The sequence below is a fragment of the Rhincodon typus genome, chromosome 12, assembly GCF_021869965.1.
Source record: "Rhincodon typus isolate 14 chromosome 12, sRhiTyp1.1, whole genome shotgun sequence".
NCBI lineage: Eukaryota > Metazoa > Chordata > Chondrichthyes > Orectolobiformes > Rhincodontidae > Rhincodon > Rhincodon typus.
The window spans coordinates 37,032,673-37,058,459 of NC_063343.1; the positions used below are offsets into that span (position 1 = coordinate 37,032,673).

Below are 25,787 nucleotides of genomic sequence, written 5' to 3' on the forward strand. Positions count from 1 at the left end.
ATTGGGGGTTGGGTGGTGGTGTGTGGAACAGAGAGAGAGAGACACACACACAGAGCGAGAAGGGACCAGAAGCAGTTTATGTGGGGAGGTGATCTGTTGTTATCAGCACTTTCCATGCAGTTCAGGCTACGAAGTTGTCCTGAGTGGTTTAGAAGTCAATGAGAAGAAAACTCTAGAAACAAAGATGTAAGAGGTGTCAGAAAGGAAGGCATCTTATAAAGGCTGAAAACCTGACTTTGGGGAACCCATTATTATGCAATAATAGTGAGCCGAATTAGCTGCATATTTTAAGGGTCTTCAGGAAAGACATACATGTACATATGTGCACAATCTCCAAAGGATTGCAGCCTTCATACAAAATGGTCCACAGCTACTCCCAGCTTCCAATGGGTTCACATCTCCTGGTTGAAATTGTAACATCAAATGATGGCTGAAAGGTGCTTCCCTCCACTTTGGGAGGATTTACAAACTGATGAGACCAGCACTAAAGCTTACTCCAGGAATATTTTTCAGTTTCACCTGGATAAATCTTTCTGAGGCTGTTGGTTGCCACAGGAGGTGTCTTTGACCAGAGACTGCCCTCTCTCCTGCACTCTTATAGTTTGCTGAATTGCAGCTTGTCCCACTCTTCTAACCAAAGCAGCTGCACCCTTTGTCTCAGAGACTCATCTCCATCTTTCAGTTCCAAACACGAGATCAAATGACTGTCCGATTTGCCCAGCTGCTTCTGCATTTGTTTCCAGGTGCAAACATTCCCCACATTGCCCTTGATTAGGCTCAGAGTGCACCGCTCCCCATTGGTAAACAAACACACCCCCCAACAGGCCTGTTACCTGGCAGAATTTGAAGATCACATGACCTCTTTCCTTAATCCATTTAACTTTGAATTCAAGTCCCAAAACATCATCTTGGAAATCCTTGCATTCTCAATATGCTCCAGCCAGTCAGCCTTGATTTAGTAGACAGGGGTTCAAGAGCCATTTGAGATTTCAGCACAACCTAATGCTGAGAGAGTGCTGCACTGTCAATGGCGCCACGAGGTGTTTAATCACTTAGGTCTCGGCAAAAGATCCCAAGGCATTATTTGATGAACAAAGGAAGATATTAGTGTCCTTGCCAATATTTATCCCTCAAATTATATGTAAAAACAAACAGTTGGCTATTTATCTCATTACTGCTTGTGGGATGTGAATGCATGCAAACTCTATGCCATTTTCTATAGGTAACAGTGCTTCTGAAACAAATTTCATTGACTGCAAAGTGTTTTTGTATATCCTCAGGTCTTGAAAAGGTATTCTATAAATGACAGCTATTTTCTTTTACACGATAAATGTTTTGAAAATCTAAATGCAGCCTGATTCCGGAGTCAGAGTTTGGTTCAATATTTCAGGGAGCTGAGACATCCTGAAAAAGTCTCTCAACTCTATGAAATGTAAGTTTCAATTAGGCACAAGAAATGATTTACATGACATCAATATAGCACTGGTGCAAAGTGCAAACCATTTATGTCAGTGCTAAATTTGGAATAGAAATATACCTTACAGAAATTTACAAAGGCTAACAAACATCCTTAAAATTCAATATTTCAAAAGCAGAAAATAAGCTCAACATTTTCTTGTATTCATATTTGGCAACCTTAACGAATTGTGGACCAACCTTCCACCTCATAAATGGTTTAGTCCTTTTCCAACATTCCTACATATTACCAATACCTTCTGCCCAAGTTTCTGAACTTATCAAACTCAATCTGTTCCAGATCTTCCCATAAGCTGTGAAGGATTGAAAGCTACATTTTGCAAGTTTTAGAGATTCAAGCAGTAAAGAACATTAGAATGTAGTCTCAAAGTTATTTTACATACCTCCTAAAATTGGACCGGTAGACCTGCAAATTCTTCAGACTGATGGAGTAGGCACATCATGCTGTTGTCTCTACTACAGAGGATCTGGCAAACTACAGTGAGAAATATAAATCATGGTCTGTTTCAATAATGAATTTCATTCACGTTTATCTTGATGTTTACGACCTCTGTTGTGATTTTCAATTTAAAATTCCACTTTCACTCAGGCATTGCGTATTTCAGTCACCAAGGAGACAATAGGTGTGTTAAAATGATGAAAAAAAATTTTTAAAAACAGACCCCTACCCCATTTAAAGTATCCATAAACATGGAGCATGGTGTAATCCTGCTCATCTAAAGATGGAAACCAAGAAATTGAAAAATCATTTCCCACTTTTGTACTTGAATCTGGTGTGCACATTTAGTCAAAGTCTACTATGGTATTAATTCAGACAGAAAAACGGACACACTTTTGATTTTTTCCCCTTGATACAAATAGCCAATTGTAACAATTACATTTGTATGTTCACAGAAGATCGAAATCTGCCATTCTGATCTTGCAATTCAGTGAAGAATACTTGTACTTTCTTATAAGATTTGATGAATCTTGGAGGCCATAAATAGCGGACATGGTTCCAACTGTCACAGAAAGTGAATTCTTAAAGAATATATACATTCCTCTGTTTTATGCATAAGGTGATATATATAATCCAGAATGTATTCACAAGGGCACATTTTAAAAAAAAAATCAAACTTACTGGATGAAAAACTGACTTGACATCAAGGAGGATACTGGTGTTAGCTGCCAAAATCTGTCTACTTAAAGAAATGCATGTCGATGAAAAACTGCAACATTGCTCCACTATAATTTCTTTTTTTAAAAAAATGAGCAACGTTTGGATTTCATATGATTGGTATGTCCAGCTCAGTGTACTGTATCATGAAGTAGAACAACACAATATTTCTTGCTTCTACTGTATAAAAATGTGAAAGGAAAATTATCTACTTGCTCATGATCAATACTGGTCTTATCTTTGCTGAGGGGGCATGGAAGGGTCAACAAGTGGGCTTTTAATTGTAGTCATGGCTATAATCACATTAAGTAATGCTTTAACTTGTCATTTTAATGCAAGTTAGTCAATGGTGTTTTTCAGAAATACTCATGATACTAGTAGTTCTTTATGGAATATAACTGTTGAAACAAAATCTCATGCCCAAGCACCATAATCTAAAAGCCTCATTTGAAGTTGTTTTCTGAATTGCCAAATCATAGCATATACCAAAAGGAAAACACACACAAGAATTAAAGTACAACATACTTAACCAGAATGTTTTGTACATTACTGCCGTAAGTAAAAATTTAGAGACATGCAATCGAAAACATCAAGTTGTATTTATAACATGCATTCCAAAATGCAAGCAATAATTTGAAGAGCCCAAATAATTAACCACCAGCAATAAAGACAAAAAAAAATGAGGTACTGTTCATTTTTATTGAATATTAAGGTAAATATTTCACATTAATACAGGCTACATAAAGTAGAGCCACTATACGACATGAAATTTACTCTCGTTTTAACCCTTTTTAGTATGTAAACAATTATACATGTATTTACCACTCTAAAACATCTGGATTAATTCACATAATTATCTAGTCCTCGGCTGCATACAAGCAGTTTACAGTACTGTTTAGCCAGCAGCACAAGAATAGTTTGTCCCAAGTCTTAAGTCAAAATGGCTAAACTAACCAGAGAACTGAACCTGCTATGCAGGTGATCACTTTGTTCATAGACAGTGGTAAATCAATTAAGTTCATGCGTAACAGCCCACACAGAATTTCAGTTAGGCACATCAGAAAAGTTTTGTCCTGTTAATTTCTTCCCAGATCAATCTTGTTTCAATCTCAGAAAGACATGTCAGGAATTTGTGGGCATGCTTGCGTCCTCTAGTTGACATGGTTCAGGTGCACGTTACCAATATGTGGTGCCCAGGTTCCAGGCCACACCTGCAAAAGTTCATTAAAACTACATGTTTATTTATGACATATGTACCCTTACTGGAGAAATGTGCAAATAAATGCCGTAGAACACAAGTACAAAAGCAAATTACTGCAATGCCTGAAACCTGTAATCAAAACAAGCTTTTGGAAATATTCATCCTGCTGGTTTTGGAAGTTGTTGCCATACATAAACCTCGAAGTTCCACACACCAAGAAAATAAATCAGAGGGAACACTGCCTATCAGGATTTGTGGAGAGAAATAGACTTAATGTTTGGGACTCAAATTAGAAAACATGAGAAATGCAACAGTTTTGAAGCAAATAGAGAGACAGAAAATTTAGTGGAGTGGAGGGAAAAGGAAAGTGCATAATTGAAGGGAAGACAACAGAAGTTGAGAAACAGGAGGTTGCCTTAGGACATGAAATGAGGCAAGTGAACAAAATATACACAGGTGGTGTAAATGGGAAATTGTAAAACTGGCAACAGCTGCCATTCAAAAACAAAAGGGTCAGAAACATTGATCTGATGTTGAGTCTAGAAAGGCTATTAAAGTACCAAATCAAAAGAGGAGATGCTCTTCCATGAACTTGTGCTGAATTTCACTGGCAAGTGTAGGTTGCAAAGGTCAGAGTGTGGGAACTGGGTGGATAATTTAAATGACAAGCAACTGGAAATTCAGGGTCACATTTGTAAATTGAAGTGGGGTCATCCTGATAAGCTGTCACGCAATCTGCAATTAGTCCCCCTTATGTAGCAATCATCTACTTGCCATAAAGGCAAACATTGAGCGTTTTCTTTTTTCTTCTATCAGAAATTAATCCACGTAAACACATTTAACATTAAAGATTTGAAGGCTCTAATTTAGGAAAGTGGAAATAAAGAAACCACTTTGATCACATACAAAGATATTTGTGTGCTTAATTTATGATCTGAAGCTTTTATCAAGTCAGTTAAACATTGGTGTTCTTTGCTCTTCTGGAATTTTTATTCTTACTTTCAAAGCAAACCAATATAACCAGTTCATGAATATTCACTGCTGTACACATTCAGAGCAACAGCTAAGTGATGTAATCAAATGGTATTGCTGCAATAAAGTTTATAAAGACAGAAATAAACTTCACCTTATCCCATGATTACCAACAAGTTTAAGCATGCATTACATAAGGCTTTTGATGAAAGTGTGCTATTTCAATAGTTGCTAAGTTGCGCTAAATCCTAAGGAAAATGTTAATTCACCCAGGCCTCGACATTCACCAGGTCAACAAATTTTGAATATTGGTGGGACATAAAGAAATAATAGTATCAACTTCCAGTCAAAGTTGATTCTGTGATGGCAACTGTTCAGGCAGTGTATGTAGAATATATAGGTGAGATAATAGGATGGAACTCTGTACGTGTGACAGAGGAGGAAAAACATTTGGGATGTAGAACTAACTCGAACAACAAGTGTGCAGTGAAACTATCGAGAAGAATGTAAATTGAGTGGTGAACAGAGTCAAGGTAACAGAGTGGACGAAAGCAAACTCCAACCTCTGTCATATAGGTCTTGGTTCTGCAGTCCGGTGAAAATTCAGGACTGGAGGATGAGACATGCAGGAGATAAGTACTGACAACTTGACATGGATCAGAACAGAAATTTGTTGCACAATGCTTTTTTTAAGATGTTATTTTACTTGTATAGTTCTGATTCTTTAACATCTCAAACCCCAACCCATGTTAAGAAAGATCACCAAATTCTTGTTCATTTCTCACCTGTTGCGGATCAGCATTCTCAGAGGAATTTGTGACAACCTTGATCATAGGATTCCAGGCAGGATCTGTAGCATGAAGTCCATTAAAAAGAGGAGCACCTGGACCATCAGCCAACTGTGGATGTGGAGGAATCATAGCATTCCCATACATGGAAAGCGGCAAGCCCTGCTAAGAAGAAAATAGTTCCAGGTTTCATGAAACACCAACAGGTTTAATTTCTGATTTTACAACAGACATTAGGATTACTCATTTCTGGGCAGCATTCCAATAACTGTTTTCCCAGTTAGATAACAGTTTACTTATACGTAGAAGTTAGTTAAATAGAAGAAATAGAACCTTTGCTTTTTTGGTGCATCACAACTAAACCACTGTCCAGTAAATCCACTGATAGGTGGTAATTACTAACTTTAGGCACACTAAATAACATAGTTATGTTAAATATTGTAATTGTCTTCCGTTTAAAATGTCAGCATTTAATATCAAGAGTATATCTGTAGAGCCTGCTTTGCCTTATCAACATGGATTATAATCAAAGCAAATGAACGAACAGACTTTAAACAACATATTCAACTGTGGTGTCTCAAAATGAGTAAATATGAACATGAGTTACAAGCAAAAGCAGACCATTCACCCCTTGAGCTTGTTCTGCCAGGAGATGGTAATCTTGTAAGTTAATGGTTTCTAAGCACAAGTATATTGTGAATTTTAAAAGGAAGAGAGAAAAAAGCCTTACAGATTACTTCTTAGAAACAAGGCCAAAACTGCTACTTAAAACTCAAGTTTATCAATGCATTGAAGGGAACAGAATACATTTACAGCAATCAATTCAGACATCCCCCATCTACTGCATTAAATAGAAGTAATCTGTATTAAACAATTGTCTATGCAAGTTTTGCACTGTGTGGTTAAGAAGTGATTAAGTAACGTCCAAACATGTTTGGAAGGAACTATTCAAGGAAGGTAGATTCTGTACAAACAATTACTTTAACTGAATTAAAAGTTCCAGTTTCCTTGGGATGCTTAAATACTACCAAGTTGGAGTAAAGTAATTTTTGCTGTGCATTAAGGCATTAATCTATTTGTTTTTGCCAGCACAAACTTCAATGCTAAAGTTGAAAGATGGCTATCAACACACTGAAAATCTTTCAAAAACTTGAATTTTTGCACTGGAAATTTTCTGAGTTACCAATAGCAATTCACAAAGTTTAAAAAAATGCAAATACCAAAATTAGAACCAAAAATCAGATGTTAGAAACATGGGTAGTCAGCATGGGCAGAGAAAGAGCTCTGATGAGCAGTTGCATGATTATATTATTGAGTTCTTCAGTGGTCAGTACAGAGATCCTTGCTTTTCTTGACGTGTATTAATCATCTGGATCTTTCTGCAGGGGGAAATTTCAAAATTTGCAGATGACACGAAACTTGAAAGTTTTGCAAACTGTGAGGATGACAGTGTGGAACCCCTAAAGGACATTGGTAAGTTGGGAGAGTGGGCAGGTAGGTAGCTGATGAGGTCCAGTATAGAAAATGAGGTGATGCAGTTTCATAGGAAGACATTGAAAGACAACATAAAATAGTACAATTCTAAAAAAGGTATGCAAGACCAGACGGATCTGGGCATATACGCGCATGGATCACTGAATATGTCAGAACAAGTGGAGAGTGCAGTTAATAAAGCTTACAGTGCCCATGGCATTAATAATACAGGAATAGAGTACAAGAGTAAGTAGGTGACATTGAACTTGTATAAGACAGATGGTAGAACTCAGCTGATTACTGTGTATAGTCAAGGCATCACATTACAGGAAAGATGTGAATGCATTAGAGAGAGAATGGCTCCAGGAAGGAGAAACTCCAGTTATATGATAGATTGACTGTCATTCATGGTTGAGACAGCAAAGAGGATTTTGAAAACCTCTAACAAATCTCATCATTAGGCCGGATAAGAGTAGGTAAAGACAAGTTGTTCACACTGATGAAAGGAACTAGAACAGGATGGCACAGATTGTGATGTGTGAAAAAATATTTTAAACAGTGAATGGTTAGGGCATGGCATGCACTGCCTGGAAGTGTGGTGGAGGCAGGTCCAATTGAGGCATTCAAGTGGGCATTGGATGATTAGCTGGATAGAAATAGTGAGCACGGGTATAGGGGAGAAAAGCAGGACATTGGTACTAAGTAATGATTCTTGTTTAAAGACCCTGTGCAGGCACGATAGGGTGAATGGCCTTCACGTACACCATAACAATCCTGTGAAATAAGGTGATATGGTTGAACCCAAGAACAAACAAAAGAAACACCTATAACAATGCAAGGACAATAGATGAGCAATTAGAGATTGTATAGAAGATTCACAAGGATATTGCCAGAAAAGGAGCTTGGGTAGGTTGGATTTATTTTATTTGGAACAGAGGCAGCGAAGAGGAGATTAAATAAAATCATCATAGATAGGGTCTATACTGGTGGACAAAATGGATCTAATTTCATTAATAGAGATATCAATAACAATGGAACACAAATCCAAATTAATTAGTAGATGTTGGTAGGGATGTGGAGTAACATTTTTGCCGCAAGTTATGTCCACATCCTATGAACAAATAAAAAGTTTCAAGTCCTAGCTAAATTCATCTGCACTCTCACTAATACTCAGAAGTCCCCAAAGTTACTCAGAAAAGAGAGTTTTCAAATTCTTCAAAGCCATTCCTTAATACCCTATGAAGTGTTACAGCCTCTGAATTTTGCTGCACAACAATTAAGTCAGTCTGAACCATCCGAAGTGTCCAACTTTCCAATTTCAGATGCTCGGTAACTGTCCGTCCAAAGTTGCAATTTCCAAGGCAACTCTAAGTGTCAACCACACTGGGACTTCTGTATGGTCCCACATGCAACATCTATCCAGACTGTGGTGATAACCCTCTTTCTTTCAGACAATCCGGATCAACATTTTAGGTTAGTGACCTTTAATCTTATTGACCGGAAATGTTTCTCTCAAAGAAGCTGTCCGACGCGCTGAGTATTCCCAGCAATTTGGGTTTTCTTTTTCACTTATTGTATACAGCTTTAAAATTACAATGCACAACTTTATGATACTGCACATAAAGGTGCATTTGTAGCAACAAGCCCTATCAAAATTGACCAAAATAATTTCAGCCTACAATAGACTGCGATTAACTGTAATTAAGATATTCACTGTACATATTTGCTTACATAAACTGTTAGCAGATATTCATGCTCTGTTGAAACAAAAGCAAAGTAATATTCACTAACCTTGTTATAATCCATGAAGTTGCTTGGCACTGGCTGATGGAACGTGTTTGAAGGTGCCACTATTCCAGTATCATCTCTTTCCAATGTCTGGTGTTGTGAAAAGGAAGCTGGATCTGACATTGATTGATGCATTAAGTGGCCACCCATCACACCTTGTGACCAGCCAGATATGCCATCTAAAAGAAAAAAAAAACTTATGTCTCAGAAAATTGCAACATTTTACTGCTTTGACACACAGCTCTGACAAGTACACTCCTTACACAGCTCATCAACACTACATTTTTAACACCTCACCTGAATTATTGCTGACACCAAAAGACCAGATCCCTCCTTGTCCGACAGGAGTTGTCAGATTACTACCCACCATGGTGGAAAGTGGAGTCATTGACCCAGTCTGCCTAATGCGAGCTGATCTTTCTGTTCCAATAGGTGGTGGTACCTTCCGATCCTGGTTTGCGTTACTTGATTTTGATTGGCCCAAAGATGGAGGCGCAGAAGCAGCAGATAAAGGTGAAGAAGCTCCGGAAGAGACTGATGGAGGTGATTCACCTGCATGGTAATTACAATCCACATTACATCCAATAATTTGTAAAAACAGAGTATGCCTCAATGATATAATTCTAAACCACACCCAGTGAAAAATCTTACATGAAGCGCAAGTTAAACTCAAATGTCTATGATGCTTCCTTTTCAAATATTACGCTGAAGGTCAGCAGCATACGTAAACTACTGATTTTGATTCCTATTCTCTAATTTAAAAATTAGAGAAAGTTCAGATCTTTAGACAATTAATGTGTCAAGAGATGAAGGCCTTCAGCCAAACTTCCCTTGAAAGTGTCATTTAGAAATTCTGCACTTCATTTAAGCAGCAGACAAAATGCAAAGAAAACATATTTTGATATGTAAAATCAACATTAATGAAAGAAATGTTGAAAATGTTTATGCGAATATTGCCTAGTTTTCTTTTGAGATTCAATGCTGTATGTTCCAACACTGCCTTAAAGCGTGTCATGCAACAAAACAAAACTTGGTATTGATCAAGTCCATGTTATTAGAAACGAAGTTAATCACAAAGCATTCTGCAATTCTTTGAAACAAATTTATGCAATTGGTTAAGGATGGAAGTGAATGCTTATGGATGTGTAGACAGGACAGGTACTTGCTTAATATCCATGGGAATCAAGAAGCTGAGGAATGATCAAATCAATTGCTAACAACTTCAGCAATGTTTCATGGATAGTGTTCAGGCATAAATTTTCTTTCATAGTCCTTAGTATAAAGATTTTTTTAAGAAAAGGATCCCAGGAAAAAAAAAAGCAATCCCCAAGATCACAAACTCCGCTTCGAGTTTTACCAAACACAATGTTTCTGACATTTGCATGCATCAGACACAGGAGCAGTCCATGACTAACAAGGAGTAACCAGATAGCAAAGTTCCAAAGTACAGCAAATGTGTTTCATCTCCACCTTCTTTTAAAAAAAAGGACAAATTTGTTGAAGTTTCTCTCATAACGTTCCTGAGAAGCAGGACCCTTTTACTACATTAGAGGAACTACATATAAATGCAAGTTATTGCTTAATATCTCATTGTTTTGGAGGTTGGCACACTAATGCTCCTACTGGCTAGACTGAATATTAAGTGCTCCAAGTCATTTATCTCTCCATCCTAAACTAAAGTATATAATTGCACAAGAATAACTATCACTTAATATTTTCCATCAAGATGAAGATGCAGATGCACAAAATGCAAAAAGACAACATTTCCTGTGTGCAATGCCACATACATTGTTACAATGGTCTAGAACTTGCCACTACAAATAACCCATGGCATTATATATTTGCATAACGTGTAACACAATGTATTCTGCAGGATAATTTGGCACTTGTACAATGAATGGGAAAGAAATTACTGAAGATTGCAAAAATTTAATTTCCATTACAAATAAAGATGTAAAATCATCAGAATCAAGATTAATTTTCCCCGACTGCCATTTATTCATACTATAAAGGTAGCATTAGAACATTTAAAATTTATTTATATAATTTGCCATTTTCAGATGGGATTAACCTGGATTAACTGGCCTTGCATACAAGCAAAACAATTTTAAAGCTACACTGCTTCAGGGACCACAGACTCAGGGCTAATACATTTTTGGTAATGCTTCTTTTCACAGTTTTGTTTTGCGACCTTTGCACCCATAAATTTCTAGCTAAACTTGGAAGATTGGACCTACTGGAAGTTTAAAAATGGTATTTTTAATGCATGAAATGAATGCTGGACCCTACATTAAGGAGCATAACTTCCCATCCCCAAAATCGCAACTAAAATATAGAAAGGATTGGCTTGTACATACATGTAGCTGGAGCAGTTGTTGAACTCCAAGGGTGTGGGGAAAAATGTTGTCTGCTGAAGCTAGGAGCAGGCATTCCTACAGGGGCTGGTCCTTGTACATACACCTGAGTTCCAGCCATACTTGGAGCAAAACTCGTCAATGGGGTGGAAGAGGAAGAAATGGCATTGCCTGATGGGTCCATAGCAGACATTCCTTCAAAAACATTTTTAAAAAAAAAAATCACATGTAATGGAATATTTGAGAAATGCACATTGTAAAAAGTGACTTATCAATAACTTGTACATTTCTCTTTAATAAAGGGGTAATAATCTAAACTGGAAGTGAGTAGTGCTCACCAAAATCTCTCTACTGAAAAAAAGGGCAAAGTACTTGTAGTCTTTCAAAAAAACTGAAATGCAAGCACAGACATGCACATCATTGCAAACTAAAAAGGAACTTATTAAAAAACATAACTTTATCCTAATCTTGAGCTATTATTGGCATGCCATAAACATACCATGTTAGCGAGCTCCTGTTACCCTAAGAAAAATGTTTTAGATACTGCCTAAGAAACAGGAGTAGACTGTTCAGCCCCTCTGGCATGTTCTACTATTTCATTAGATCATTGCTGATCCGTACTTATGCTCTATTTGCTTCCATAATCATTTAATAGTTTTCCCATACACGCAATTTTGAGATCTTAATCTTGAAAATTTCAAGTGACCTGGTACAAACACAGCACCAAATCTGCAAAATATTAAGGAAGTGCTTCCCGATTGCTCTCCTTGCTGATTTAACTTCAGGATGATGCCCGACTGTTTTAGGCAATTTAAAAGAAATACAAATCACATAATTCTTCTGTATCTAATGCATTTTAAAGACCTTAATTAGATCACCCCTCAACCTTCTAAAATCACGGTTGCACAAATCGGTCCTCAATTTAATACTCTTGGAAACCATGGTGGGGGTTTAAGGTCTTACTCCTTCAAAACCTGTTTGGATGTCTAATATCCAGCTTACTGAGGTGACAAGCCATTTTTAAAAAGTGCATAATTGCGTGTGTCATTTCAGCTTTGCTAAGAATCCGAGGCCCTTTTAGAACCTTGCATCTAATTTGTGAAGTCACGTATTTATTCTTTTAAACACAAGCTACAATTCACGAATGATGTTAAGAGTGCCCATTTTCAAAGAAAACTTGAGCATGATGAACAAACAACTTGAAACTAATTTCAGATCTGTGTCAATTACTGAGGTGATGTCAAGTTCAGGTAACGATTATATAGTTCCGACCCCCACCAAACCCAACACCTTTGCCCAGTAAAATGAAATGAAAATGAAATAACAGTTCTTTATTTCTACAAATCTTGCAATTTAATGGTCTAATTTTGTTACAGTTCATCAAAAAGGGCCATAAAGAACTGCAAATAATTTATCAATTGTTACATAAACATCGCAAGCAATGTCACAGACTAAACTGTGCAATCATTGGAATCACTTAAGCAGGACATTAAGTGGCACTTCAAAACAACGGAGATAACCTATCTCATGATAAAGTTGATGTTGGGGGTGATGGATGATTAGATGAAGGGGAGAAACAAATTTGTTGCTCCAGTCTCAAAGTCCTGCCTTGAGGGTTAAACAAGTAATGACAGATGCTGCTAAAAGGGTAGTGAAAGACAAAGAAAAAGGAAATAAGAACATAGATAAAGTAAGAAACACTTAGCAATTTTGAAGTTTGAAAATTTTTTTGAGCTGCTACACAATACCTTGCATAATGGTTTAAATTAGAATCTTTAAAAACTAACCAAATATATTAAGAAAATCCACTGTCAATCTCACCTGTGGGGCTTGATGTCACCCTCTGTGAAGGTGGCCTGAAACCAGGAGCCTTGGAATTATCATGTGGAAGTACTGCATCTAATTGCCCAAGTACAGAATTGCCCATGTAGTTAGAATGTCCACTAAACGTTGGATCTTGCGTTGGGCGTGAAGGCAGTGGACAACTTCCCCACACATGATTTGCAGACACTTGGGTATTGTCGAAGAAACTGTTGAAAGGGCTGAAGAGGGCTGCAGAGCCAAAATTTGGAGGCAAGGATTTGCTTCCTTGGTTTGCGTGAATCTGTGAAACATTCAGCATGCCAAGTGCAGATGAAAGCTGCATCGGAGAAGGTACACCATGCTGCTTCATAGGATCTTGGGTGGAAACCATTGGAACTGGGTTTGGGACAAAAACAGATTGTGGATCTTGCTGAACTAGGGGATAGAAAGGAGCACCAGGCTGTATTCTGTGAGATACTTGAGGAGAGGCAGCAGCTAACTGAGGTAAAGTGTTGTTGGTCTGAACATTAGGGCAAGCTGACATGGTGACGGGGCGAGTAGAAGCTAGACTACTTGGGGCCACTAATCCATGATCTGGATTTGAAATATAAGGCTTCGGCAAAGTAGGTCGAATATCAGAGGAACTACGGCATGGAATTTGTGGTAGAATGCTGGGCAGTGACGAGGTCGGTTGTATTCCTATAGCCCCAGAGTTACTGTTGACCGAAGAGCTGCTGCAGACATTTGAATGTGTACACTGGCTTCCTGCTGGCTGTTCTGTGGTGGTCATTTCTTCCTTCGCAATGGAGGTGGTGAATGGCTCATTCTTACTCAATGACATGGATTGTTGAGAAGGCTGTGCAACAAGTGGAGGAGGGGGTGGAGGAGTAGGCGGCTGCCCATTGCTCACTGATACAGTTGAACTTGTAGGCAATGAGCACGAATTGCTGGTCACAGCTGAAGTCACCGATATCATGGCATTAGTTTTATTGACCGAGGTGAAGAGTTGCTTTCTAACTGATGATGGAGTTGGGCTGCTTGTAACACACAGAGACTGTGTAGTGAAAGTTGGAGAACTCACAGCCACAGAAGGTGAATTGACAGCTGAACTACCACTGTTGGGATGAATAATATTACCCTGGTTATTGAGACGCGTTGTGTTGTGTTTCGGTGAACTGTTGGCACTTCCAGGGCTGACAGGTCGTACTGGGAAAGGACCCCAAGTGTTTGGTGATGGAGAGAAGGTTCCTCCAAAGTGTGCCATGGGTAACCGAGGGTGTCGAATCTGCTGGATAGTTTGAGCAGCCAGTAGAGCATGTGCCAACTGTGGATGTGAATAAGCCAAAGGAAGCGAGACTGAAAATGTAGGACGCATATTGCTTGACACAATATTTTTACCAGATTTGTTAATGGATTGTAATGATGTGGATGATGTTGACAGTGAAGCTGTTGCAGAGGAAGACATCATTGAAACAGTTATTCGGTGTCCTGCAGTTGTGGTGCTAGCTGTAGTCGTGGCAGCCGTGGATCCCATTCGCGTGTTGGCTATTACACTTTTAATGTGATTCCGCGGAATCAAATCCTCCAGTTCTTTTGCAGGATCCTGAATCAGTGCATTAATGAGCTGCACTGCATGTCTCGTTGATTCCGTGCCTCCTCTGAAATGAGTACAAAGTTTCAGAGACATTAAAAAAAAAATCCTGTTGATTTATGCTTGCAACTAAATGAAAAGATTCAGAATATTTATTCAACCCTAAAGTACAACTGACTTTCAACCAAACTACAGTACAGACCATTTTAGATGCTGTACCACAGTAGGAAACATCAAACTCATAAGTAAACTGAGCTAGATTAATACGTCCAGCAGTATTCCAGCAGACTGAACCAGCGTTCCTCAGTAAGTTTCTGGCAACATTGTTAAGAAAAGCACACATTATTACTAATGTTTTAGTAATTAATAAACTTTGAACATTATTAATGTAAATTTTATATCTGGATTGAATAAATATTTAAGTAAGAGATTGAACTAATTCATGTTTTTGATTAACTGCTGCAAAATAACATTTTAGTCTGTATCATAGGATAAATTTCATCACAGTTTGCAACACAAGCATTTTAGGAAGCTGTGATATAATAATTCTAAAAATAATTAAACAACAATCTTTCAAAAAAGTGAAAGTTCACAATTTTAAGGCTCTAATCAAGTTACAAAACTTTTTTGTAAAAAAAAAATCTTTGACAAAAGTAATGTCTAGCAAATATTTAAGTCTAAATTAAATGTTGTGGAGTTAACCAAATAAAATTAAGTACCTCACAACTAGCTGAAATGCATGTAACAACTGCTCACTGAAAACAATTACTCGATTCTAGAGAGCTCTTAATCCTAATGAATTATATATTAAGTAATCTTCAAATCTACACCTAATCAGATGTGAACATCACTGGCAACAGATTTGCACTTACAGTTAATTATATCTTTGCACTGAAGTTTTGTTTTAATCCTTGGAAATTGGAAAAGATAGTTACTCTATTGGGAATAACTGGTATTCAGATAATTACTTTTCCAGTACAGGAGGGACTGAGAAAAATCAGTGCTTGCTTATAACTGTAGCACACACGTGATAAGTCAGCATGTGCTTGGATAAGGATCTGAATGACACACAAGACAAGAAATGACCAAGTCCAAAAACTGAAAATTTGCTAGATTTTTTCATACAATAGGTAAAAGAGAATGAAGACAATTGTGATCAGTGTGTTAATATAGGCAATTTTGGTTGGTTAATTTAAGCTCTATAGGCAGAAATTGAGTATTTGCAGCCATAGTTTCTTCATCTTAAGGATGAATAAAGTATTAGGTGGTGTAGCACACAAGAAATATTAATTCCCAAAACAGAAAAAAATTGTAAATAATATGACAGCTAAAACACCAAGAACAGATCAAGTTGGATCTCCAAAAAAAAAAAAAAATGGGCTTATTAAGGAGGAAAAAAGAAACAAAGAATCAACTAAGCAGCACACAATTGAAATGATTAATTCTTAAGTGACTCACCAGGAATAAGTTTGAAAACTATATTTCTCACAATTATTGCAAAAAAAACTCAACATTTTTGAATAATGAATATCAAGTTCACTCAATTTTGAAGTCAATTCTTGTATTTCTGCAAGATTTTTCTTTTTCTCCCCCATCGGTAAAGGAATATCTATTGAATACCACCAAGCCAAGGGATGACTTTTGGTTTAATGAAGGGTGCAGGAGGGCATGCCAAGAGCAGTACCAGGCACATACCCGAAAGTGTCACTCTTATCCAGGTACAAAATAGGACTACTTGCATGTCAAAAAGCATACGCAACAAGTGACAGAGCTAAACGATCCCACAACAGACGTATCAGATCCAAGCTTTGAAGTTCTGCCACACCAAGTTACGAATGTTAACAGACTATTAAACAACTCACTGGAGGAGGTGGCAGCTCCACAAACATTCCCATCCTCAATTATGGTGGAGCCCACCACATCAGTACAAAAAACAAGGCTGTTGCATTTGCAACCATCTCCTGCCAGAAATATCATGTGGTTGATTCATCTTGGCTTCCTCTAAAGCTCTCGAACTTCAGATGTCAGTCTTCAGCCAATTCAATCCTCGTGATATCAAGAAACAGGTGAAGGCACTAGACAAGGCTATGGGGTGTGACAACATTCTGGCAACAATAGTGAAGGCTTGCTCTCCAGAATCTGTTATGTCCCTAGCCAAGCTGTTCCAGTACAGTTATCACGCTGGCACCCATCTGACAGTGTGCAAAATTGCTTAGGTAAGAAAAACAAATAGGACAAGTCTAACCCAGCCAATAACCACCTAAGTAGTCTGGTGTCAATCATCAGTAAAGTTACAGAAAATGCCATTAACATTCGTTGATGCTCAGAACTCGTTGTCCTGGGGTCAGTCAGTTCCTCACTTCATTACAGTCTTTGTTCAAACATGGACAAACACCAGCTGAGCTCCAGCAGTGAGGAGAGATTGAATAACCTTGACATCAAGGCCACATTTGGCGCAGTATCAAGGAGTCAGAGCAAACAGAGTGAATGGGATTGGGATGGGGGCTTTCAGCTCGTTGAAGTCATACCTGACACAGGTGAAGACAGTTACAGGTTGTTGGAGGACAGTCATCTCACCTCCAAGGCATCTCTGCAGCAACTCCTCAGGATAGAATCCAACCTCTTTAGTTGCTCCATCATGCAGCAGGTAACTCAAGTCCCCAGAAACTGTCCACTATTCACAAGGCACAGGTGAGGCGTGGGATGAATAACTCACTGCTTGCCTGGATAAACACAGTTCCAACAACACAAAGCCTGACACCATCCAAGACGAAGCAGTCTGCTTCACTGGTGCCACATCCACATACATTCACTTACCTACTACTGACACATAGTAGGAATAGTATGTACCATCTAAAAGATGCAATGCAACAACTCACCAAGGTTCCTCAAACCATAACTTCAAAACCCATTACTACCATCTAGAAGGGCAAGGGCAGCAGACTCATGGGAACACCACCTGTTAATTCCCAAAGCACTTCGACTTTCCAAGTCTCACACGTATAAACATAGAAGACAGGATCAGGAGTAGGCCATTCAACACCTTGAGCTGGTTCTGTCATTCAGACTGATCTTGGCTAACCATTGGGCTTAACACCCCAATGCCATTCTCCCCCAATATCCTTTGATCCCTTTAGTCACAAGAGCTATATCTATTTACTTCTTGGAAACACAATGTTTTCGATTCAACTCTTTTTGTGGTAGTGGTTATCAGAGGCTCACCACTGTCTGGGTGTAGGAATTTCTCATCTCGGTCGGACAAGGTTTATCCTTTATCGTTACAACTACGACCTCTGTTTTTGGACTCACCCCACCATCAGGAACATCCTTCCTGCATCTAACCTATCTCGTTCTGTTGGAATTTTATAGGTTTCTATGAGATCACCCCCCTCATTTTTTTTTTTTTAAGACTCCAGTAAATACAATCTTAACCAATTCAATCTCTCCTCATTGGCCAGTCCTGCCATTCCAGGAATCAATTTTGGTAAATCTTTGCTACACTCCCTCTATCACAAGTACATACATCCCACCTTGGAAATATATCATTATATTTGGGTCAAAATCCTGGAACTTCCTCCCTAAAAGCACTATATGTACACCAAATGGACTGCAGTAATTCAAGGCAGCAGCTCATCACTACCTTCTCAAGAAAAAGTGGGTAAAGGCAATCAATTCCAGCCCAATCAGAAAAGCCTACTTCTCATTAACAAAATAAAAATCACTAGTCGCCCTAAAAGTGATGCTGGGGTCATGACTGCTTTCACAACCACCTTTCTGGACTACTTTGGGGTATTGAGAGTCAGCTACATATGACTGGAACTGCAAGTGGGTTAAGGCATTTTTGGGGACAGGTTGCAATCCATTGAAGACATTAAAGGTTTTTCCAACAATCCCACAGCCTTCACAGTCTTTTTTCCAGTGTCAGACTACAAAACGACCACATTCACCGTGAAACTAAATATAACTTGCCATGGCGTTTTTTTAAAACTCATCACATCTGGGCTGCTCATCCAATACCTTAACAAATATACTAACATTAATCCGCTTTTTGTCAATTGTGCACAAAGTTGCAGCTGAAAATGAGCTATAACCACTTTAATGAAGAACAAGAATAAGAAACATACAAAAAGTGTAATAAAAATGGATCAAAGACAGACCAATTATACTATGTAAGATCTCTTTCAATTGGAAGACTTTAACTGGAAATATCTCAAGTAAACAGCTGAAACAACCTGAATGATTTGTCTTTTTGTCACTGTTAACTGAAGGTCACATTACCTTATAGTGATCATTCTTTCTCCATTCTTGTCTTTTTGCTTGTCAACATCAATATGTGCACCAGTAACATCTTGGATTGCCGTTATATTGCATCCCCCTCTTCCCATTATTCTTGAAACAACCGACGCTGGTACAGACAGTTTCTTTGACCTGGTTAAAGCAACTCTATATAAAAATCATAAAATTCTCAATATATATTAATTCAATTTTTGCATTTCCACATACAAATCATCCCCCCTCCCCAATCAAACACATCAACAGCTGTTGGGAGCGATTTGGTAAACATGCTTCACATGTAAACCTAAATCACAAACACCAGCAAATTATTCAAATCTAGAGCATATAATCAATAAGCTATATCTTTCACGATGACCGCACAAATATTTTTCAGTCAGGACACTAAATAATAGATGAATGGAAATTCTGGCCACTTTTAATCTCAAATCAGGAAAGTTCAAGTCAATCTGTGGCATCTTTACTGCTGCCAAGAGACCACATTAGTTTACATGTCAATGCAATTCTTTGTAGAAGGTCTCAAAAGGTGGCGTTTGTGAGAAGATAAAATAAACATCGACAGTACAGCTTTCTAAATAATCAATTTTTAAATTTCAACTCAAGATAACAGCTTATCCCCTGTTGAGACCTTTGTTATTTTTAATTATTTCCAGTTTGGAGCTGTGAGCAATCAGCTCAGAGCTGAAGGTGACCATTAAGCTGTGAGCAGCAGCATGTTTTTAAAAAAAGAACTAAAACTGATACAACAAGGTGCAGGGCTGGATGAACACAGCAGGCCAAGCAGCATCACAGGAGCAGAGAGGCCGACGTTTCGGGCCGAGACCCTTCATCAGAAAAACTAAAACTGATATTTGTTTCTGAGGCTAGACTGGAAATTAATTACAGGCTGGTTCTTGTTCAAAGTACTCTTACAGGCATTTCAACTTGTGAAAAGGCATTCTGCTCAAACAGATGACAGATGTTTGAAAATTAACAGGGACCTCGCAGGGAGGTTTGTGCCAAGAGAAAGTTGAAAAAAAAACAGAAACCAAAGTTTGCCTTGGTTATGACCTGTGTGTATTTATCAGAAGGTCGGTAGCTGCCAAAGCTACAGGAAGGAGATCTGATTGCTCTCTAGTTATCCTCGCATTATCAATCTATTACAAGTTCAGAGACCAGAATCTCAATTTTCCTCTAAATTTACTGAAAACTATTTGCATTACCTGGTGCATTCAGAAACCAAGCAAGATACAATTTCACTTGTCTGTGATATCACAGATCATGGAGACTACTTAAGTGAACTGGCCAGTTACTTTTTTGGTGATTTACCCTTAAAAATGTCTGATTAGGAATCACTGGGGCAATTTTGAGGGTCACTGATTTGATTTGGCGGTCTGTCTCAGTGCAGAAACACTACTGACTTTTCAATCAATCAGTCTTAATGAAAGCAAAGTCTATTTCAATAGATGGTACAGATCGTTCATATACTAGATAAAACCATTTTTCTACCTAGTATGCAATCCAAAATATGCTAAAAGCTTTCCTTGCTTTTGTATGGATTTCTTTTTTTAAAAAATGCTACAAGCAAAGTCCACACCAAATATTTATTCTTAAATTTTAGTTCCTTTGACATAGGAAATTGAGTTAGCAACAAATGGATTTTTTTTTAAGTCAAGAGCATCTTGTAGTAATGTTTTGGGGTTGAGCCATCATAGACTGAGGAAAAAGCCATCTTTACAAGTAGCATTTTAACTTATTGAACACCTTACGCAAAATATTTGCAATACTATTGCATTTTACCTAGTGTCATGAATATCAAAATTTCAACAGCTTTTTGCTAAAGTAAAATCAGTTTTATGATCATAACCTTGAAAACAACAGTTTGTAGGCCCATCCATCTCCCCAGGTACTTAAACAAAAACATTCATCCCTGGATCCTGGAAAGTAAATAGTTCCTCAAAGACAGGAAGAATTAAAACCTCAATGTGATTTGTCAAGCCAAAATAGTGGAAGTGTCTATTATACCAGATCAGTAGAGCAACGACTACACTACGGGCCCAGAATCACTGCTGATGCAGTCATTTCACAGCTCCGAAAACTCAGATACCAACAAACAAGGAAGCTAAGCAGATGGTGAAAACAGTCCTGTCTCTCAAGTCAGACATCTAAAGTCCTGACAAATGAAACTAGACTGCACCCTGATTACTGCAACTAAGTCATGCAAAGCAGTGAGAGCTGAAAGAATTTACTCAAAATCGAAGAACATCAGGTTATAAGGAAACAAATAGATAGCAAAGCTGTTCATCAATTACCACAATACAGGCACCATTCAAACATCCAACTAATCCAAATTAGTGACCACTGAAACCGCCCACCCCCAAAAAAGCCAGGGAAACCAACTGATGGCCCACACAATTACCAGCTCACTGGTCTGCTCTCAATAACATGCCATCTCTTGGAAAATCTCTAGCTAAAGACAGAGTCTCACCTTTAAACTGTTGTTTAAACTTTCTATATGAACAATGCAATGTCTGCGGAAGGTCAGAAACCGTACATCAGGTTATAGTCCAACAAGTTTATTTGAAAACACAAGCTTTTGGAGCCTCACTCCTTTTTCAGGTGTTAGTGAGAGGGGAAGAGTCAGCCACCAAATTCACTGATAAATTCTGACTGATACCACCTCTCTCTACCACCTGAAGGTGGTGTGAGGCTCCGAAAGCTTGTGTTTTCAAATAAACTTGTTGGGTTATAACCTGGTGTTGGGTGATTTCTGACCTTGTCCACCCCAGTCCAACACCAGCACCTCCACATCATGTCTGGGGAAGAACTTCATATTTAGTTGTGCTGACCACCCCAATTCCAAGATACCTTGACTGTACATTCATAACGACAACACAAAGAATCTCATAGAACCGGGTTGGCACTGCCTTGGGTAGCAGAGGCAATAAGTGACAACACACCTTATTTGCCTATACTGTACTGCTGCTCAACCTGGCTCAGGAACTACCATGAAAATGTGGCAGAAATTAGATTACTTCTGGAACGTTGAGACCAACTCAACTCAAATGACTTTGTGTCAAGCACAGACTTAAACCCCAATGTCTGCACGGAAAACATACCATGAAGAATCACTGGCTGAGAGCTAACAAAACATACCCACTGATGCATATTCTCAAAAAGAACATAAGCAATCATCTGAAATTCTGAAAGTTTCTATTAGAACATATTCCATACCCTATAAGCCCAACAACTCCATCTCTTGTAGGGCATCTCCTGGTTGACTACAAATATCACCAACTCCAACAGCAACCAACCTAAACAATTAAATTACAGGCTTCAACCTTCCACAGAAAATGTGGGCAATGCTCAAACTGCTCGAGGACTAGCAAAGAAAATATGGCCATTTTGGAAAATAAGGAACAGCTCAAATTTTGATGTGACCATGCAAATCAGACCACAGCCCACATACTGAATTTCTGCATTGAAAGATCCATTCTTGGTAACATCTCAACCATACACTGCATCACATTAAGCCCTTGAAATTAACAATCCATTCAAGAATGAATGTTCAGTCCTTTCCTAGCCACATGACTTTCTCCCCACAACCTAGCCAAAACATTTTGACCTATATGCTAGATAAATAGGGAACTTAGACAGTGTGCAAAGAAATAAACATAAAACGATGTAAGTGTTGAAATTTTGATATAAATATTGAACAAAATTATGTGCATCCTAAAACCAATTGCTGTTTTACCAGGCGATCTGCAATGGCACATCACTGGATTGGAATTTTCTACTGCACAGCATTTTGCTGAAAAGCTTTATGGGTTCCAGAAAAACTGAATATTTACACTTCAATTGAATTTTTTTTTTAAAAACCTGGTGGTCTTTCAGATAGCTTGACAGCACTGTGATAATATCCCATCTTTAAATGCAAGCATTTTTGTTTAACTTAATAAAGGAGCATCGTTACTCTATTTAATCTAAGAAAATCAACACCCCTGGAGAATTTAAAATAAGTACTTCCTTATTCAGGATATAGTACAGCAATTTGCCACAGTGCAGTAAAAATCAAGTGCACTAAATACCCAAATAAAATGGATTTCTTAGGCCATCCATTCTCAGGTGCACAAAGGCCAAGATGGTATACGAAAGTCTTCAAGAACCATTACCTATCTCCAACCCCAAATAACCATAGAGATTGCCAAGGCATTGAGAACTAAGCAATAATATTACCTTTCTGGGCAGGTTTTAAACCCTTGTATTAATTATTAAAGCTCCCATCAGAAGAATCCTATGAATGAAGATGTAGGTTACAAAAATCTAGCAGAAGAGGAGTTATGTGGCATAATACTGTATAAATGCAGGACCCTAGATTATGGGGAAATTTCCTCAAGGTCAGATTTTTATTCACTTTGAACCAAAAATAATTTATTCATAAGGCAGTCCAAAAATCACTGCATGTTAAACAAAATACCGTGGGTTGACCATTTCAATTCTTTTTAATTTTTTGCTTTGACTTTTTCACTCTCTCTTTGGGAAATTATGGCAGTGTCCAGAGAGGGGGGAAAAATTGGACTGCTGTCACATATTTGTCAAATAGAATATTTTCTTAGTTCCATGGTTCAAAATTTCTTCAAATTTTATCATTAAAACTTTGGACTTGGAGGACCTTTGGAGGGGGCATAAGCTTTATTTTTTGCTCATGTAGTAATTCAACTACCCTCACATTAACAACTCAAATTCTGCAATTACCTTCGCACAACTTCTTTCCAGCCATCTTCCCTCTTTTGACCCCGCTTGGGACTAGTTAGATTCATCTTTCCATTTGGGGATGACAACGGCAGTGAAGTTGTCTTATGAGTTGTAGATAGTGAGCTTGAATTTGTTTCATTAGTGCCATCGTGTAGCCTGTAACAAGAGCACATACCGTAAGTAGAAAAGAATGCCAACAGAAGCAAAATTACTACTGAACAACAATTAATGCCAGCACACTTAATATTACCTTGGGTGATTTGGAGTCTCTGATATGGAAGTATTAGATTTTTCATTTCTTGGAGGGTACAATTTCTGGTCACCAAAGTTGTGGAAGTCAGCAATTGCATTGAGATCTTGGCTTTTACCGCCACTGCTGCACTCACTATTGCAATCTGTACTGTCAACATTATCAGAATCACTGTTCCCGCCTACTCCACCGCCTCTCGGTTCCCCATTTATTTTATTTTTATCTGCCTTCTGTTGCGCTATAGACATATGCTGATCTTCTAGAATTATTTGAACACTCTGAGAAGAATCCTTAGTTTTGTTTTTCTTGTTTTTTCTGTTCGTACTTGGTGTGGTTACAACATTGGCTCTCTTTTTCCCATAAACATTTGTAAAGGTGGCTGAAGTTGCAGAAATACCAATGGTGGTAGTTGTAGTTGCACTGGGAGGTTCTATAGGCACAACTTCTTCATCTGTGCAGAACAGAAAATATTAACTCAATTGTTTAAAAAATAAACAATTTATGCTTATACTTACAGTAAACAATTTAAATTCAGAATAACTTGCCTTCAAACCTATCCTTTTCTGGGGTTTGTTGTTTCTCTGAATTCTCCTTAACTCTGGCTTCTTCCTCCTCCTGTTTCCGCTTCTGTTCTTCCTTTTTCTTCTTCCTTTTTTCCTTCCTTTTCTCTCTCTTTGCTGCAAGCGCTAGTTTTCGGCTTTCTTCCCTTGACTACAACAAATAAATTAATTTATGCAAAGAACAAATCTATCACATTTAAACAAAAACTGGCAACGTAACAAGAGTTCCAATATTTTGGGCCAAATTAAAGTTAAGCTTTCTAGTTAAAATGATAAAAGTAATATTTACTTTTATAATTACATGAAGTAGTAATGAAGCAAACATAAATATTCATAAGTGGAAAAAAAACAAATTGAACATACATACATAGCAACCCAAAAGATGGATTTTGATTAGCACAAGGTAATAATTTTATTTACCGATCATTGAACATTCTGAATGAACTCTTACCTTCTCCAAGTCTAACTCTTTGAGAAGGATGCTTGCATTCTTGTTTGCTTCAGCAGCTTGCTGGTCCTTCGCTTTAACTATTGTTTCCATGCATTGGTGACATTTCTTAAGCAGTTCCTAGAGCAAATGAAAATAATAAACTTTAAAAACATTTTTTAAGAAGAGCGGAATATAGAAAAACAGTGGGTGCATGCCAAAGATATATCTTTGAAGAAAAAATAGTCTGTTGTCACCAGTTGACAGGATATTGCCAACTAATTATGCCTTCATTCTGCCAAATCAGCCCAAGTTGTATTCAACCTCCACACAGAGTTCAATTTACCCACATCGTTATATTACCCATTCTGAGGATTTCACAGCAAGTAGAGTGAAGTAGACAAGGTGCATGACTGAATGGAATTCAGAATGTTTTTTTCATGGAGAAGACACTGGCTCAGAAGTTCAGATTGGGGTTAGATAGTATACCAAGGTTGAAAACAGTACTGTTCATTCAGTCTAAGAGAACAGAGCCCTAAGAATGCTCCTATGAAGCACCGAGGGATGTTTTGTTACAAGGCAATGAATAAACGAGTTTTCATGGTTGGGATGCAGTCAGTGATAAGTGGACAAATTTTGTGACAGAAACAAAAGATGCTGGCTTGTCTTCATAATGTCTTATTGGAGTAGTTCTCAATCTAAAGTAAATGTAGATAGCAAGACTGGCAGAAATAACCATGACTGAGTCCAGAGAAAAGGTGGGGAGATATATGCTGTTAATAATCAACTCTATGCAGAAGCTGAACCCAATTCTTTTAATGATATCAGCAAGAATCGGCATGTAGACAAAAAAAAAGTAGACCAAGGATAGTTGAGAGAGACTTGAGCTTTTAGTGTAATTCTGATTGAAGACAATTCTGA

At 37.9% G+C, this 25,787-nt stretch overlaps 1 protein-coding gene across 1 annotated transcript in view; it reads right to left on the bottom strand.

The window, feature by feature from the left end:
- Positions 1 to 3,312: 3,312 nt before the first annotated feature.
- The window catches only part of ankhd1 (ankyrin repeat and KH domain containing 1), a 96,858-nt gene continuing 74,383 nt past the window's right edge, over positions 3,313 to 25,787 (bottom strand). The window contains exons 22-32 of the mRNA XM_048603971.1: positions 24,891 to 25,007; positions 24,425 to 24,590; positions 23,880 to 24,330; positions 23,630 to 23,785; positions 18,881 to 19,045; positions 13,030 to 14,669; positions 11,212 to 11,403; positions 9,152 to 9,406; positions 8,858 to 9,033; positions 5,591 to 5,758; positions 3,313 to 3,843 (exon numbers count right to left, since the gene is read on the bottom strand). Coding sequence (XP_048459928.1) covers positions 3,784 to 3,843; positions 5,591 to 5,758; positions 8,858 to 9,033; positions 9,152 to 9,406; positions 11,212 to 11,403; positions 13,030 to 14,669; positions 18,881 to 19,045; positions 23,630 to 23,785; positions 23,880 to 24,330; positions 24,425 to 24,590; positions 24,891 to 25,007 — 3,546 coding nt within the window. The 3' untranslated portion in view covers positions 3,313 to 3,783. The remainder of the gene's footprint in view (positions 3,844 to 5,590; positions 5,759 to 8,857; positions 9,034 to 9,151; positions 9,407 to 11,211; positions 11,404 to 13,029; positions 14,670 to 18,880; positions 19,046 to 23,629; positions 23,786 to 23,879; positions 24,331 to 24,424; positions 24,591 to 24,890; positions 25,008 to 25,787) is intronic.